This window comes from Fukomys damarensis, unplaced genomic scaffold, assembly GCF_012274545.1.
Source record: "Fukomys damarensis isolate Sample0158 unplaced genomic scaffold, DMR_v1.0_HiC HiC_scaffold_32, whole genome shotgun sequence".
NCBI lineage: Eukaryota > Metazoa > Chordata > Mammalia > Rodentia > Bathyergidae > Fukomys > Fukomys damarensis.
In genome coordinates this window covers 3,262,119-3,276,718 of record NW_022900944.1, presented here as the reverse complement: position 1 = coordinate 3,276,718, position 14,600 = coordinate 3,262,119, and the positions used below count along the sequence as shown (strand labels likewise).

At 36.1% G+C, this 14,600-nt stretch overlaps 1 protein-coding gene across 1 annotated transcript in view; it reads right to left on the bottom strand.

Annotated features, from left to right (window-relative positions):
- Nucleotides 1-14,600, bottom strand: part of Grid2 (glutamate ionotropic receptor delta type subunit 2) — a 405,281-nt gene that overhangs the window by 67,694 nt on the left and 322,987 nt on the right. The window contains exon 8 of the mRNA XM_033757758.1: nt 11,115-11,216. Coding sequence (XP_033613649.1) covers nt 11,115-11,216 — 102 coding nt within the window. The remainder of the gene's footprint in view (nt 1-11,114; nt 11,217-14,600) is intronic.

The following is a 14,600-nucleotide window of genomic DNA, read 5'->3' as shown; positions in this document are numbered from 1 at the left end:
CACATGTCTGCATGATAGTTATCTTAAGAATTGGCGTGATTAAAAAGAATAGGAGCCGGGGATTTAGCTAGGCGGTTCGGTGGCCTGCCTTGCAATCGCAAGGACCTGAGTTCAATCCTGGTACCAAAAACAAAAAAAACAACAAAAAAAAACGAATAGGAAATTGTCACGCTGTTGTCATGTGTCAATTCTCCTGATGACTTTATTCAGTCAGCACTGAAGTGAAAATATATCTGTGTTGCTATAAATTATAAAGTTTGCATAGGCTATTTTTCTCAAGTGCCTGTTTATAAAAATCACATCTCCCTCTTTTCTCTCATATAAGATAGATACAATCAGCAGAAGAGACAGAACAAAATATGAATATAGTGTAGATCCATGCCTGTGATTACACTTCTTCAATAATAAAAATGGGCAGTAGTCTACCTAAATTTGAGGCTATATCACAGTTGTAACACTGGTATTTTTAACTAGTCGATAAATATTATCTACATTATGCTATGCTACCTTCTTATCACAGGCAAATTTCTTGTACAATCATTTCTAAAGAGCTCTCTGAAAGAGAATATTTTATGCAAGGCAGCTGAAATTTCATGTATCAATTCCTTCAGATGACATTCAAATTTATTTTAGGGAATTTTGATTTTTGATAGAACATCATGGTTCTATGCTTTCATATATGCTTTCACAGGGTATCCTTTCTTTTTCATCAATGCCTTAAAAATCCTTGCTCATCTTCCCAAACTAATTTAAGTACAATTCTTAAAGCCTGGTCCACTAACATACACATGATATAAATGCATCCTTTCATTTTCTCCCTTATTTTATTATGTATTTCAGATATGTACAATTTTAGAACATTATTATCCCCAAAGAAATTGTCCTCTCATTAGCGTCATCTTCCCACTATCTGACTGCCTCCAATACTAGGCAACACTAGTATATTTTATACACTTACAGGTTTATTCTGTTTATTCTGCACATTTCTTTTAAACAAAGTACAGTATGTAGCTAATGTGACCTTTTTTTCTGTTGAGTGTATTTTAAAGGTTCATCCATATTATTAGTGTGTAATTTCATTTTGTTGCCCAAAATTCCATTTTAGGGCAGACCACTTTTTACATATTCATTTTTTAAATTGTTTATTGGTACATTTTAGGTATAAAATATAGTTACATTTATCATTGGGATCTTGCATCCACTTAGCTATGAATGACTCTAGTTTCTCATTCTTTATGGCTGAATAGTATCCCATTTTATAAAAAAACAAAACACATCTTCTTTATCCAGTCTCCAGATGATGGGTAATTGGACTGTTTCCAAATTTTAGCTATTACAAACTGTGCCACTATAAACATGGGTGAGCATAAATCACTGTGGTATGATTCTTCTAATTCTTTTCAGCAGATACCCAGCAGAGGACTAGCTGGGTCAAATGGGACCTGTAGTCCTAGTTATATGAGGTATCTCCATACTGATTTTCACAGTGGTTCCACCAGTCTGCACTCCCACCAACAATGGAGAAGGGTTCCTTTCTCCCCAAAACCCCACCAACATTTGTTATTGGTTGATTTCTTTTTGTTTTTTTGGTTTTTTTTTTTTTTGGTACCAGCGATTGAACTCAGGTCCTTGTGCTTGCAAGGCAGGCCACCGAACCGCTGAGCTAAATCCCCCGCCCTGATTTCTTGATAGCAGCTATTCTTTCTGGGGTGAGGTGGAATCTCAGTGTTGTTTTTATCTGTATCTCTTGAATGATCAGTGATTTTATTTTCATATATTTATTTGGGCTTTTACCCCTTTGTCTGAGAAATGTCTATTCATTTCAGATGCCCATTTCTGAATTAGGTCTTTATATTTGGGGGGGGTCTGATTTTTTAAGTTCTTTATATATTGTAGATAGCAGACCTTTGTCTGAGGAACAGCTAGTAAAAAACTGTTCCCATGTTATGGGTTGTCTGTTAGCTCTGCTGGTGATTTCTCTGGCAATGCAGAAACTTTTTAAAAAGATGAGAGAGCAATTGTTGATTCTTTGTGCTAGTCCCTGTGCTACTGAGGACTTGCTCATAAAGTCTTTTCCTATGCCAATGTCTTCAAGAGTTCTGCCCATGTTTTACTAGATAAACATTTAAGATGTTTCCAGTTGGGGGAATAATGCTACAATGAACATTTATGTTGGAAGTTTTTGTATGGAAATATATTTTCATTTTTTCCTAAGATTATGTTCATAGTGGAATTGCTGTATCACAGAGTAACTTTATGTTTAACGTTGGAGGAACTGCAGACTCTTTTCTGAAGACAGCTGTATCATTTTACATTCCTACCAGCAGTACTCAAAGGTTCTATTTCTTGCTGCTGTTACAACATTTACATCTCCTTTTTTTTTTTTTAGTTGAAACACTTATTGTTGACTGATTGAAGTTTATTGCTGCTTAAGGTGATGAAATACTGAGGTGCTAATCAGGAATCTTGTTAGTATGTGTCAGATCCTACTGGCTAATTCACATGAAGATTTTACCTCTTGCCATTCTGCCTAAGTCACTGATGACCGCTTTAGTTGATAGGCACCAGGCATGTGAATATAGCAGGAGATCCAGCTCCTTGGTTTGCTGTATTCATATTAAAGTTTGGAAAGCCTATCAAGGCATTTCATTCATTAAGCCTTAAAGCCACTGAAACCAAACCTATGCCAAGGTTCCCGCTTGACACATGTTCCCCAAAAGACACTACCTCTTTCGACAATATAAAGGTAAGAAAAGCACATTGAAGGGAATGAGTATCACCTACACAGTTTACCAGCTCTTCAGCATTGCAGAGAACATAACAACAACAAAAAAATTCTCCATTAGGAAACTGGGTCTTCTTTTCACATACTCTGCCAAAGTACACAGCCTGGCCAAAAGATATGGGTGTCTTGATAATTTGTTTCCTTTAAGCCTTGCTAATAAAGATAAATAAATACCCATCACATGGACATGAAGTTAGTCTAATCACTTGGATCAGACAAATCACTTTCTAGAAGCTACTTTCAGATATAAACTGAGTTACTGCAGAGGTCACCATTTTGGGAAAAAAAAAAAAGTAGGCCTGTATAACACTTTCTAGCCTTGACTTCACTGGTAAAAGTCCTTCACTGATAGTGCTCCTTTTAACAACAACTATACTAGTGGGTTTCCAGTACAGCTCACTGCAATTTGGGTTTGCATTTCCATGGTAGAAAATGATGTTAATCATGTTTTCATATTTCTTGACCATTTTTCTGTCTTCCTTGGAGAGTTGTCCAGATACTCTGATGGTTTTTTTTTGTTTTGTTTTGTTTCTTTTTTTGGTACGGGGATCGAACTCGAAACTCTGATGGTTTTGAACTGGTTTCTTTTACTTGTTTGCATTGAAATGTAATTATTCTTTAAATATACTAACTACAAGATCCCTATCAGATACATGATTGGCAAATAATTTCAAAGGCTACAACTTTTGCTGTTGCCGTTTTGTTTTGGCAGCTTTGCTAATTTCACTGGGGACTGCATCTCTGGAACTCCAGACCTGCCACCTCAGAAGTGACACTGCTCTGTTAACCACATTCTTGACCACAATGCTCTAATGTGTGCTTACACTGCGGTATCATTACAGGGGTGAGCGCCATGCTAAACTGTGAATTTCAGATGTTTTCTATATCATCTGCTGAAAATTTACTAAGCCAGAGTTCTCATTCTTGCCTAGAGTCCTTTACCAAACATTATTATAAATTTTAGCAAAGGAATCCTCCCAGATGTTGGTATGAGAGCCTCCTTCCCATCTCCTTACTGTGAGGACTTGCCCAGCGATGCCTCTTATCAAACTGAATCTCCCAACTCCTAATGGTGAGTCTATGTTCAGCAGGCCCAAATATGAGACGTCAGGAGTCCTTAAACCTTTAAGAGGGGTATGAAAATGCTGAAGGTCCCCAAGTAGCAAAAACAAAGCAAAACTGAGGCCAAGAGCACTAACAGGGTGATTACTAGTAGCATTTTTAAGATATATTAACATATAGAGCCTAGTTCAACTTGCCTGGAGCCAAACACAGTTCATCACAGACCATATAACTGATGTACAAACTAGTTGAAATTTTTGAAGACTGTATTTCAGGTGATTTATTTGGGGGGGTGTTTTTTGCTTATCTTTCTTCTAGGAAGCACTCATTTCAGTGGTGGCACAGGTGATGTGGTCCTCATTAGCAGGTTTTCACCCTGAGGTAACAATAGCTAAGCCGAGAACTCATGGTCCTTCTGTTTTTATTTGTTTGCTTTAGGGTTCTCCAGATGATCTCCCACAAAAACTATGGAGTTTGAGGACAATGATTAATTACATTTTCATGAGCACCCATACTGTTTTTCTTTTTCTTTAGTTCAATTCCCCCTCACAGTGGTACTGCAGAGATAATGATATCTTGTGTTTAGAAACACTGTGCTCTTTGCTATCTGATTTCATTTTGTTTTACCCATTTAATCTCATAATAACCTTTACTGGTCAGTTTTATTATTCCTATTTTATGGATATAAAATTGATGTTCAGAATAGCTTCTTGACTTCTATAAATTCAAGGATCTATTATGCACAGAAGGTAGGAATTTATTAATATCTTTTGATTACAAATACAGAGCTCTTTGCTATATTCTAAATGCTGTTTAGTATGAATATGCTGAGAGGAGATGAAGTGGAGAAAAAGCAATTAAGTAGGCTAAAGTACTTTGAATAAAACACTCACATATTTTTTATTCTTTTGTTAAATGGTGTATTCCAAGGAAGCTAAGTACATTGCTTGACTTTATATATATAATGAAAAAAACCACACGTTTCATTTTTACCTGTATGTATTACAAGCAGGCTGAAATCTTACAATTCCTGAAGAGGCATAGTCCAACAGAGGGGAAAGGGGTAGAATCTTTCCTTCAGCTAGAATTGCTGTTTCCTAAGAGGATCGTGAACCTACATAACCCCACTCCATTTCCCTCTTTTCTACCTTTATTTATGACACTGATTTTGCACAAATCTGTGCTTCCCCAAAATTGTATAAAGTAATTATAAAATGTTAGGTCATTTGGAAATATAAACATTGTGTAATAAGAAGGCAAATCATGACTGCCTCTAAGACCAAGTGAATTAATAAATGATTCTACATCATTTCTTATTTTGTTATTTCTTACTAAATGCGGGCTTGTTGTTTCATAACACAAATGATGCTTGATATGTTGAACTAAAACTTTGTACTTTTCATCATAAAAGCTCGTAGTTATTTGGACACATAAGTGAGATAAGTCATTTCCTAGTATCAACTATGCTGAAAGATTTTGCAGCCCTGACTGAGAATTAATATACAATTTCAAATAGCAGAATACAACTATAGATCTTGTAAAACAACAGTTGGTTAAAAGCATTTACTTCTAGGGCTGAGGATTTAGCTCAGTGGTGACACCACCTGACTCACAAGCACAAGGTCCTGAGTTAGATCCCTCTGTGTGTGTGTGTGTGTGTGTGTGTGTGTGTGTATTAAAGCATTTACTTCTAATTTCAGAAGTTAATAAAATAATATGGATTTTATTTGTGTAAAAATCATTTTGTTTCTCAAGTCCTCTCTCCAACTTCTGGTCTCCCAGATTTTTTTTTCCCCTTGGAGACATCTAGGACATACAAAAGTTCCTTCCTATCTTGAGAGCTACATTTGAAGCATTTCTCCCTCAGGGAAAGGTTTGCTGAGCTCCTCAGTCTAGCCGTTCATTAGTGCTGGCAGATGAATGTTGTCAATTTTCCCTAACAGCAGCAGCCACGTCTGTTTTGTTTACTTTTGCACCCCCAGCCCCTAGCGCTCGCCTCACATCATGGGGACGCTGAACAAATAACACTGGGTTCAAGGTACTAACGAATGGGTGGGAAGCTAAGGAGCTGCAATGTCAACACCAAATGGGGAGGTGCAATGTCAACGACACGGAGATCTGAGGAGGCTGAGAGGGTGGAAAATATCTCCTCCTAGCTCCCTCAGTTAGGAGTAAAGGGAGAGGATTCTGAGAAGAATAGGTATCTTGGAAAACTATAAACACTGAAGGAGGTTGTGAGTTTTTTGTTATTTATTTGTTTGTTTGTTTATTATTTTCATCTTTAGGGCTTTGAGTAAGGAGCAGTGTACCAAGCTAAGATGTTTTGAAGTTTTGGGGAGTCTGAGAAAACAAGCTGTTCTCCAGAGGAGAACCGTGAGAAGCATGCATGAAGCTTAGAGCACTTGTTCAAAAGATAACTGAAATGGAAAAGAAAATCCTCCCCATAAAATTCCACCTGAATTTATTACTCAATCCATCAAGGTATATTAAAAAGAAAGGAATTCCCGAGTAAAATATCATGCTGAAATAAAGAATATCTATTACTGAAAGAGACTCTTGCCATCTCTCTTGGAAATCTGGACTTTGTAGACAAAAATCAAAGCATTACGAATCCTAATACCACATATCCTGGCAGTCTTCTGCCTGGCCCTTTCTCATTGTAGTTTGGCTCTTAGAGCACCCTCCCTGGGCTCCTGTGTCAAGGGCTTGGTCTCTGCTATCAGTGTTACATGAAGCTGGTGGATGCTTAGGAAGCAGAGTTCGGTTGGAGGGAGCAGGTCACCATTACTGTCCTCAGACCCGGCCCTCTCTGCGCCTGCCCGCCCTGATGTGAGCAGCGTCTCTACCCCACGCCCTGATGTTTCTGCCTCTGCTCAGGCCCGAAAGCAATGGAACCATGGATAAAACCTCTAGAATCAACGAGCCAGACAAATGTTTCTTCTTGTTTGTTGTTAATTTTGTCTCAGCAAAAACAAAACCAACACATACAGGGACATTTTTTTTTTTTTTGCAATTCTTTTCCATGATCCTTCACATACACATTGACAAACACATCCTGCTTCAAATGACTAAGATCTTCCAAATGGTTCATTCGACAGATTTACTAATCTACTTCTATGTTCCATGCATTAAAAGCAAAATCCCATTTTTTCGTCTTTGTAAATTACTTAGATTAATAGGGCAGCCCAACACTAATGAAATTATTAATTAAAACATAAAGGGGGCCGGGGATTTAGCTCAATGGTTCCACTGCCTGCTTTGCAAGTTCAAGGACCGGAGTTCGATCCCAGGTACAAAAAACGGGGGTCGGGGGTTACAAATGAGTCTGAGTAAAAGAACAAGTGAAATAGGTAATGAAATTGTCTCCTGCATCCATGAAGCCAGTCATGGTGAATGTCACTTACAATATTGGATTATAAAAAAGACTGTGACATCTGTATTATACTCACTTGAGCTCTCTTCATGTGTGTGTCTGTCTCTCTGTCTCTATTTCTCTCTCCGCATAAATCACATATATATCATATATATGTATATTATTTATCTTTGCCTCTTGGGAGCTGAAGGAAATGCTTAACTTACAGCATATGTTCAGTAGAGAATTTCTGAGTTAAGGCGAGCAGTCCATGATGTACTATATAATATTTTTACCTCTTGAAGACCTCAGGTAATATATGTAAAATTTCACAGGGAAATAAGGCCTACTGAAGACAATTTCAAGAAGTGAGACTAATAATGGAGAATTTCAGGAAAAAGAAATTACTCAGAAAGTACCTCAGTAGAGAGCTCTGTGCTATACGCAAGCCAATAACAGTTATTATAGAGAGGTGCCTAGAGAAATGTGTCATACTCTCAAAACAGTTTGGCTCTTGTTCTGTGTACTATTACAGATAAGCTTTTTTTCTGTATTTCCTACTATGACTACGATAGCTTTTTAGTTTGACTATAATTTTATCATTTATATTATTGTCCTATTTTTCCTCAATTGACTCTTCTTACCATTATATCTTTTGTTTCGAAGATATTCTTTAAAATAGTCCTCTCATGAATGTTTCTTGCCCTATGTTTTGGATTTAACTTTCCAGAAATGTTCCTTGATTTAATTTCGTAAATATATCACTTATTATTTAAGCTGAACTGTTTTCTGTTGTGTGATGCACAACTGTGACACCTCACTAATACAAGTTAAAATGCTGTGATAAGAGACAATGAAAAGAGATGGAAAAGTGGATGGCCACGTCTGGATTATGACCTAGTCCCCTTTTTCTACTGTTTGAACAGTGATCCTCTTCCTCATTCTCCTTCTGTACCTACGTTCACAGACACAGTGAGTGGGCTCTATTCCCTGCTTCTCGTTATTTTCAAATCAGGTGATGTTTCTCCCTTCTTGCTCTCCATCAGTCGTCATCAGCCCATGCCTGGCTGTACACACAGGCCTTGGTGCTTCTACACTCTGTCTTGATTCCTTCGGCCATATTTACATTCTTGTTTACAATTCCTTTATTTAATTATTCTAATGAATATCTGGACTATAACAGTTGTATGCCTCTGGAATCACAAACCATACAGTGCTGAATTATTTGGCTTAGGATATATAGTAAATTATTTCTCTTAAGTCAAGGAAATATCCTTAACTCCAATGATAAGAATGAAAATTTCAAAATTTAGATAAGGAGTATCAATTTTGCAAACATATGTGTAACTGATACTATAGATGTCTTAAGAAGTAAAATAGCAGAGGGTAGAACTGAGTCTAGATTTTAGCTGAACTATCACATATATTAAGGATCTCATCTGGGGCACTTACACAGGAGCCATTCTCTTTATCTCTTTTAGAAAGTGTTGAAGATAAGTCTTTGGAAAACAAAAGGGTGGCATTTAGGTCGCCAGATCAATTCAAGTATGAACTAAATCCTAGTTCCAGGGTAGAAGGGTACAACATTGACATTTTGGAGTTATGGGATGGGTTGAGGGGAGGGGAATGTGATTGCCAGTTTTATACGGAAGAAGCTTACAAGAACATATATCTGGGATCTAAACCTGGAAAGTCATTTGTGCAAAATAAATAAAGTCAGTACTGGCTTTTGTTCTCAAAGATCCAGGCAGCATGTAAAATTGTTGAGCACAATGGCTGTCTATTGTGGGAAGGTAATACATGGAAATCATTTCATTCAGCCAGGCACCCATCACATCCATCACAGAAAACCTGGGATAAGACAGACTGTCCACCCAACTCTGCTCACAACTGGTATTCAGGACCTGGGCCAGGCAAAGCTTTTGGGAAACAGAGGCCATTGTGTCTGGAAGGTGGACCTGAGCTAGAGGAGCCGGAGCACTGGGAGAGGCATACCATTTTGTAAGTGAAATAGCTATCATTTCATTCAGCCTGGAAATGAATTGAAAACGACTGATTGATGCTGTGAAGCTTTCCCAACTGCACCCACTTTTACCTTATACAGAGTCAAACGTGTCCAATTCTCAAGTAAAAATAAAAGTGCTATAGATTCAGTTCTCATACTTATCATAGTAGGAGTGCATAAAGTATAATGTATCTCTGAGCATAGGATTTAAGTGGTTTGGAGTTGAGACTTTCTGGATTTGAACTGCTGCTCTGCTCTTACTATCTGTATAACCTTCTACATATTTTTTCAAGTTCTAAGTGTCTTGACTTCCGCACTCATATTCTTGGGATCAGCAAAGTCTCTATTCCTTGGGAATGCTGTGATAACTGAGTGAGACAATGCACACAAACACTTTCATAGTATAGCTGGCACATAGCAAGTATTTAATAAATCTTAGCTGCTTTATTTTATGTGTGCTTTCCTAAAATGATTCTATGCATACCCTAAAAATAGATTTGTAGATTATTTATCATGTATCTATCACCAAGTTTATCATAAAATAAGTGCTAAATAAATATTTGCTTAACAACTGAGGAAGATTAATTTGTTTTACAAATTTATTTTCTTATTTCAAAGGAAAATATGTATATATACTGCCTACTTACTGCAGTTGTCACTAAAGCTTTCATGATAATCACTAGAAAGAGGACAATAGCTCACTGTGATTTAAATGTCTATCTTTTTAAAAATTAACACTAGCACATAGGTCTAAATGCATACTCATACTCTTAGGTACAAACAGGGACACAGTCACTTTTTTCTTATAATAACTATTTAATAAAAATAACAGTATAATAATAACTAGAAATGAATTAATAGGTACCTCAAAAAGGAGAAATAGGCTACTCACTTGAATTCTCTTTTATAGAGACTTTACAGATTTTTTTTAAAACAATGAAATCATGTGAGGTCTATTTAATTTGTGTTAAAAAACACTCCAAGGGTACCCATTGATGAGAATCCAATTATGATCAATGTATCAAAAAGACTGCCTCTTCCATTTATTAATTTTGTAATTAATGTAGCCTATATGATTCTTTTCAAATTTAAAAACAAGTTGGGTTTTCTAAAGAAAAAGAAAGCTAGTCATTGTAGACTCATTTAAAAACATCTATTAGGACAAGGTTAAGCATGTTGGAATGGCAAGAAGTGCATTTTTCAAGTTTTATGGCTATTTAGACATAGCCACTTGAATGTTTTACTGTTTCAGAATGTTTCCATTATTTTATATCTTTATTAAGAGAGAAAACAATAATGATAATAGCTACAATTTACTGACTTTATAACAAGTAAGCTGAATTAAAGCAAATGTGTCACATGTATAACCCTATTCACAGTTGTCCCTAAAGACAGGATGGTATCAGCTTATTTTATTATGTCCCTAGGAATCAGCACTAAGGTTGGAATACAGTTGGCAGTCAATAGGTATCTATTAAATAATTGAATGATCTTTCTTTTCAGGTAGGTCCTTATAAGAAAAAGAGTATCTTAGTCTGCAAGCATTTTATTATTACTGAATGCACTATACATTAAACATTTACCTTTATTTGTCATAGTTATCTGCATTTATGCATGCTACGGTAGTCATGAGCAAATGCTTGAAGGATACTGTTAGTTTACAAGGTGTATAAAGCTGGACATTGCATAAACCATACCTAAGAAAGCTCCTGAACCAATGCAATGTAATTAACAAAACACCTGCAAAATGGTCGTGATCCATATAAACCGATGAACAGAAAATACGACTACTAAAAGTGTTTAGAAAGCAAAGTCAGGATTTCTTTAAAGTTCTTTTAAAATTGTGGAATTCATTAATTAAAGATGAAAGAACCTCCAAAAGCCAAAACCAAGGCTCAGACAAGACTTACCAGAACAGTCACCACACGGAGAACTACGCCACGCATGTTGTTCTCCAGTTTCTTGTCAGTGAGGGACCCATTGAGTCCTGTGACAGGATTCCAGCACCCGAGCTGAAAGATTAAAACAGCCTCAGTCACTTTTCTGCCTGAAGAACAGTTCAGTCACAACTGTCTGGACTGCAAAGAGAGCTATGTGAGAGCTCTTTGTATAATTACTGTAGAAAGTGTCCTGCACAGAATTTCTTCTTAACAGTAGATTAAACCATCAGAAATGGCATTTCCTGCTTTTCAACATCATTTTATGGCACAGACATTTCCCAACATGCTTTAGGAGGCTTACTGAGGACATCTAATTTAATGGAGAATTATATATACACCAATAACTCAATCACTAATTGGAAAAATAATAGTGCGTATAATTCGAGCATAATGTCTACTCTAATATATCAGTTACTGCACAAGTTAAAATTTCTTGTAGCTTTTATGTTTTAATTCAACATTACACTGTTTTTACTCTGAAAGTAGCTACTTAAATCTTTGAAATATTTTAATATGATTAAAGGGGAACCGGCTTTTTTTTGAGGGGGAGATCATGTATGGGGCTTGTTTCAAGGTATTCATGATACAGAAAACAATGTAACTTGCCTAGTCTGTCAGTGCTATCAATTTGTTCAAATTTTGGTGGCAGTCTTTCTACCAAAGCCTTGCAGTGATTCACTGCTCTGTACTATCTAAGATATGGCTTGAATTCCACACCCTCATGTAGTTCTTACCACTTGTAATATCCAAACCTGAGGGCTTCCAATTTAAAGATTAGGGCCCAAACACTGCAATGGTATAACAATGGATGAGACTCAATCAGAAATAAGGAAAACAGAAAGAGATAGTATAATTGGATTAAGACATAACTATCCAAGGGGTGGAGCTGCGCAGAGAACATTGTAGTGAACATTTTGGAGGAAATGCACACAACTAACCCCAGGACCAATTTCATGAGTCTACACATTTGGGAATCTCCTTGCATTTCACACTTTACAATGTAACAGAGCTTCAGCCATATTTGGAGACTGTTTTGATAAGTGAATGACTATAGGGGCGCCTAAGTATTTGTGTTGTCTCCTTCTGAGGATTGATTTATTTCCTCATATTGCATTTTGCTTGTGGGTTCCAAAGTCATCAACACACTGGCACGTCTTCCTCACAAATAAATGACTTAGGTGTTTCCCATTAAAACTCGAATTTCTCTTGCAGCTCCCAAAAGGTGTTTAATTAAGCAAACTAAAATGTGCATAGTGTATTGTAAGTGAAGATGTCACAATGTAAACAGCAAAGCCAGCTTTTTCCTTATTAATCTAAAAAGACTGCTAATTGTTAGATTCAACTGTAAAAGCACATTAAATTCATACAAGGATATGTCATTCTTAGTTACATAAAAAGTCTAATTAAAATTTAGATCCAATTAGCAAATCCAAATGTGTTGAAAGTCTAATTATCAGAGATATTGTAGTTCTCTTGCCAAATTTAACACCTTATGAAATTTCTTTTGAGCTTTTGCTCTCTTCTGAGGTCAACCAAAGTCTATCCTCCCTTACATTCCTGGATACATACTTTTTCTAAAGACCTTGAAAGAATTTTATTTTCTTATACCAAACAATATTAATAGAAAAAGTAATCTTGGTAAGATTAAGTGAAAAGCTAAATTTCCAGTGTGTTATCATGAAATTTTAAAGCACTCTAGTGTTGCAGGTTTGAAATAACAGTAAAAAAAAGAATTCAGAATGCCAGGGATTTGGCTCAGTGTTTCTGCCACCTGCCTCACAAGTGCAAGGGCCTGAGTTTGATCCCTGGTACCAAAAAAAAAAAAAAGGATTTGGAATAGGTAGAGTAGGTAAACACACCTTCATACCTAGGGCAGTGGCTTGAGTGTTACTTGTGCGATTTATGATGCTTCTTCTCATTTTATTTTTCAGTTTTAAATGGTTGGTCAGACACTTTCTTATATATGCATTGCAAGATAATATCTCCTATATGATAAATATTTTTCACCTAGTAATATTTTTTCTTTGTCTCTCTTTTTATCTGAGTCACATGTCTTTTGATTGTGGTACTTATAAACTTGCTCCTGTTACATAGCAGCAGTGGTTGATTTTTAGGATTAATATATATCTTCTACTTAACTGAGTTCTTCCCTCCTGTACGTGAACTCCGGTGCTTCCTAAATAATAGCTGTGGACATCAAGAACTAGGATGTTCAAAGATTGGATTTTAAGGTGAAGAAAGTTTAAGATGCTGATTCTTTAAAAAGCTAGAAATTATTCAGATTATCATGCAGCAAGATGACCTAAAGAAAATCAGTGAGAAAATAAATGATACTTATTTCTCACATCTACCACATTTTGAAATACATTCTCCATGTCGGCCATGGTACTAAGCTTCTTGTATCAGATGTCACTTAGTAACTTCATAAGGGGTTGCTATTACCATGACTGCTTTACAGGCAATGAAACTAAGTCTCAGTTCAGGGCTCATACCTACTAAGAGATGAAACCAGAATTCATAGTAGTTCTATTTAAAGTCCAGATTCCATGATTGTAAATGCATTTTGTTTCATATCTTCTTAATTATTTTTTATACAAACAATCCATTTGAGGTCACAGGGAAGATATTTTCACTCTGTATCCAGGGACATTGAAGCTCAAATTCCTGATCAACTCTATATAGAATATCATAAATTCACATGATGGCAGTAAAATTTAAAAGGTGATATTATCATTACCATTTTTATAACTACTGCAACAGTTACAAGTACATAATGTGTGCCAATTATATGAGCTTTACTTGTATTAACTCACTTAATTCTCAAAATAACTGTTTGAGGAAGGTACTACTCTTGTCCCTATGTTACAGAGGAAGAAAAAGAAAATTGAGACGTGGGGTTCTTTCCACTCTTGTTATCTTTTAACCACTTGAGCAGACAAGAGGCACTGATGAGAGGAAGAGAATAGAAAAATGATGTTTGAAAGGCACTCAAAAATATTTCTAGATTTCTCTACTTTGCGGGATCAAATTACTAAAAATAAATGTAGAACATATTTCATTTATCCTAGGGCCTGAGGATGTCTCAAAATGTATACGGAAGATAAATACGGAAATAAGCAACAGGAGAAAACAGAGGAAATCATGTTGATTAGCCACATCTTTTTGAAGGATTTCTTGTTTTATGATCTCTTAATTTCTGCTCCTATCCACTCATTTTCCTGTGGTTCACTTCAAGATATTCTGCTTGATTATAATAACTCTTTCAAATAATAAGCAATAAAAATGAGTTAGGTTCCCATTGATTCAAGGTGAATTAGTATCTCAACTAATGTTCCTTACAGCGTAGTCAGACAGGCAGTGTGCTTAAGGAAAAACTAGAAGAATTTCACACAAATTCAAGCAAGAGGCCGATCTGAAAATTTCTCTGGCTTTATTGTGTGAAATCTCATTAACCTG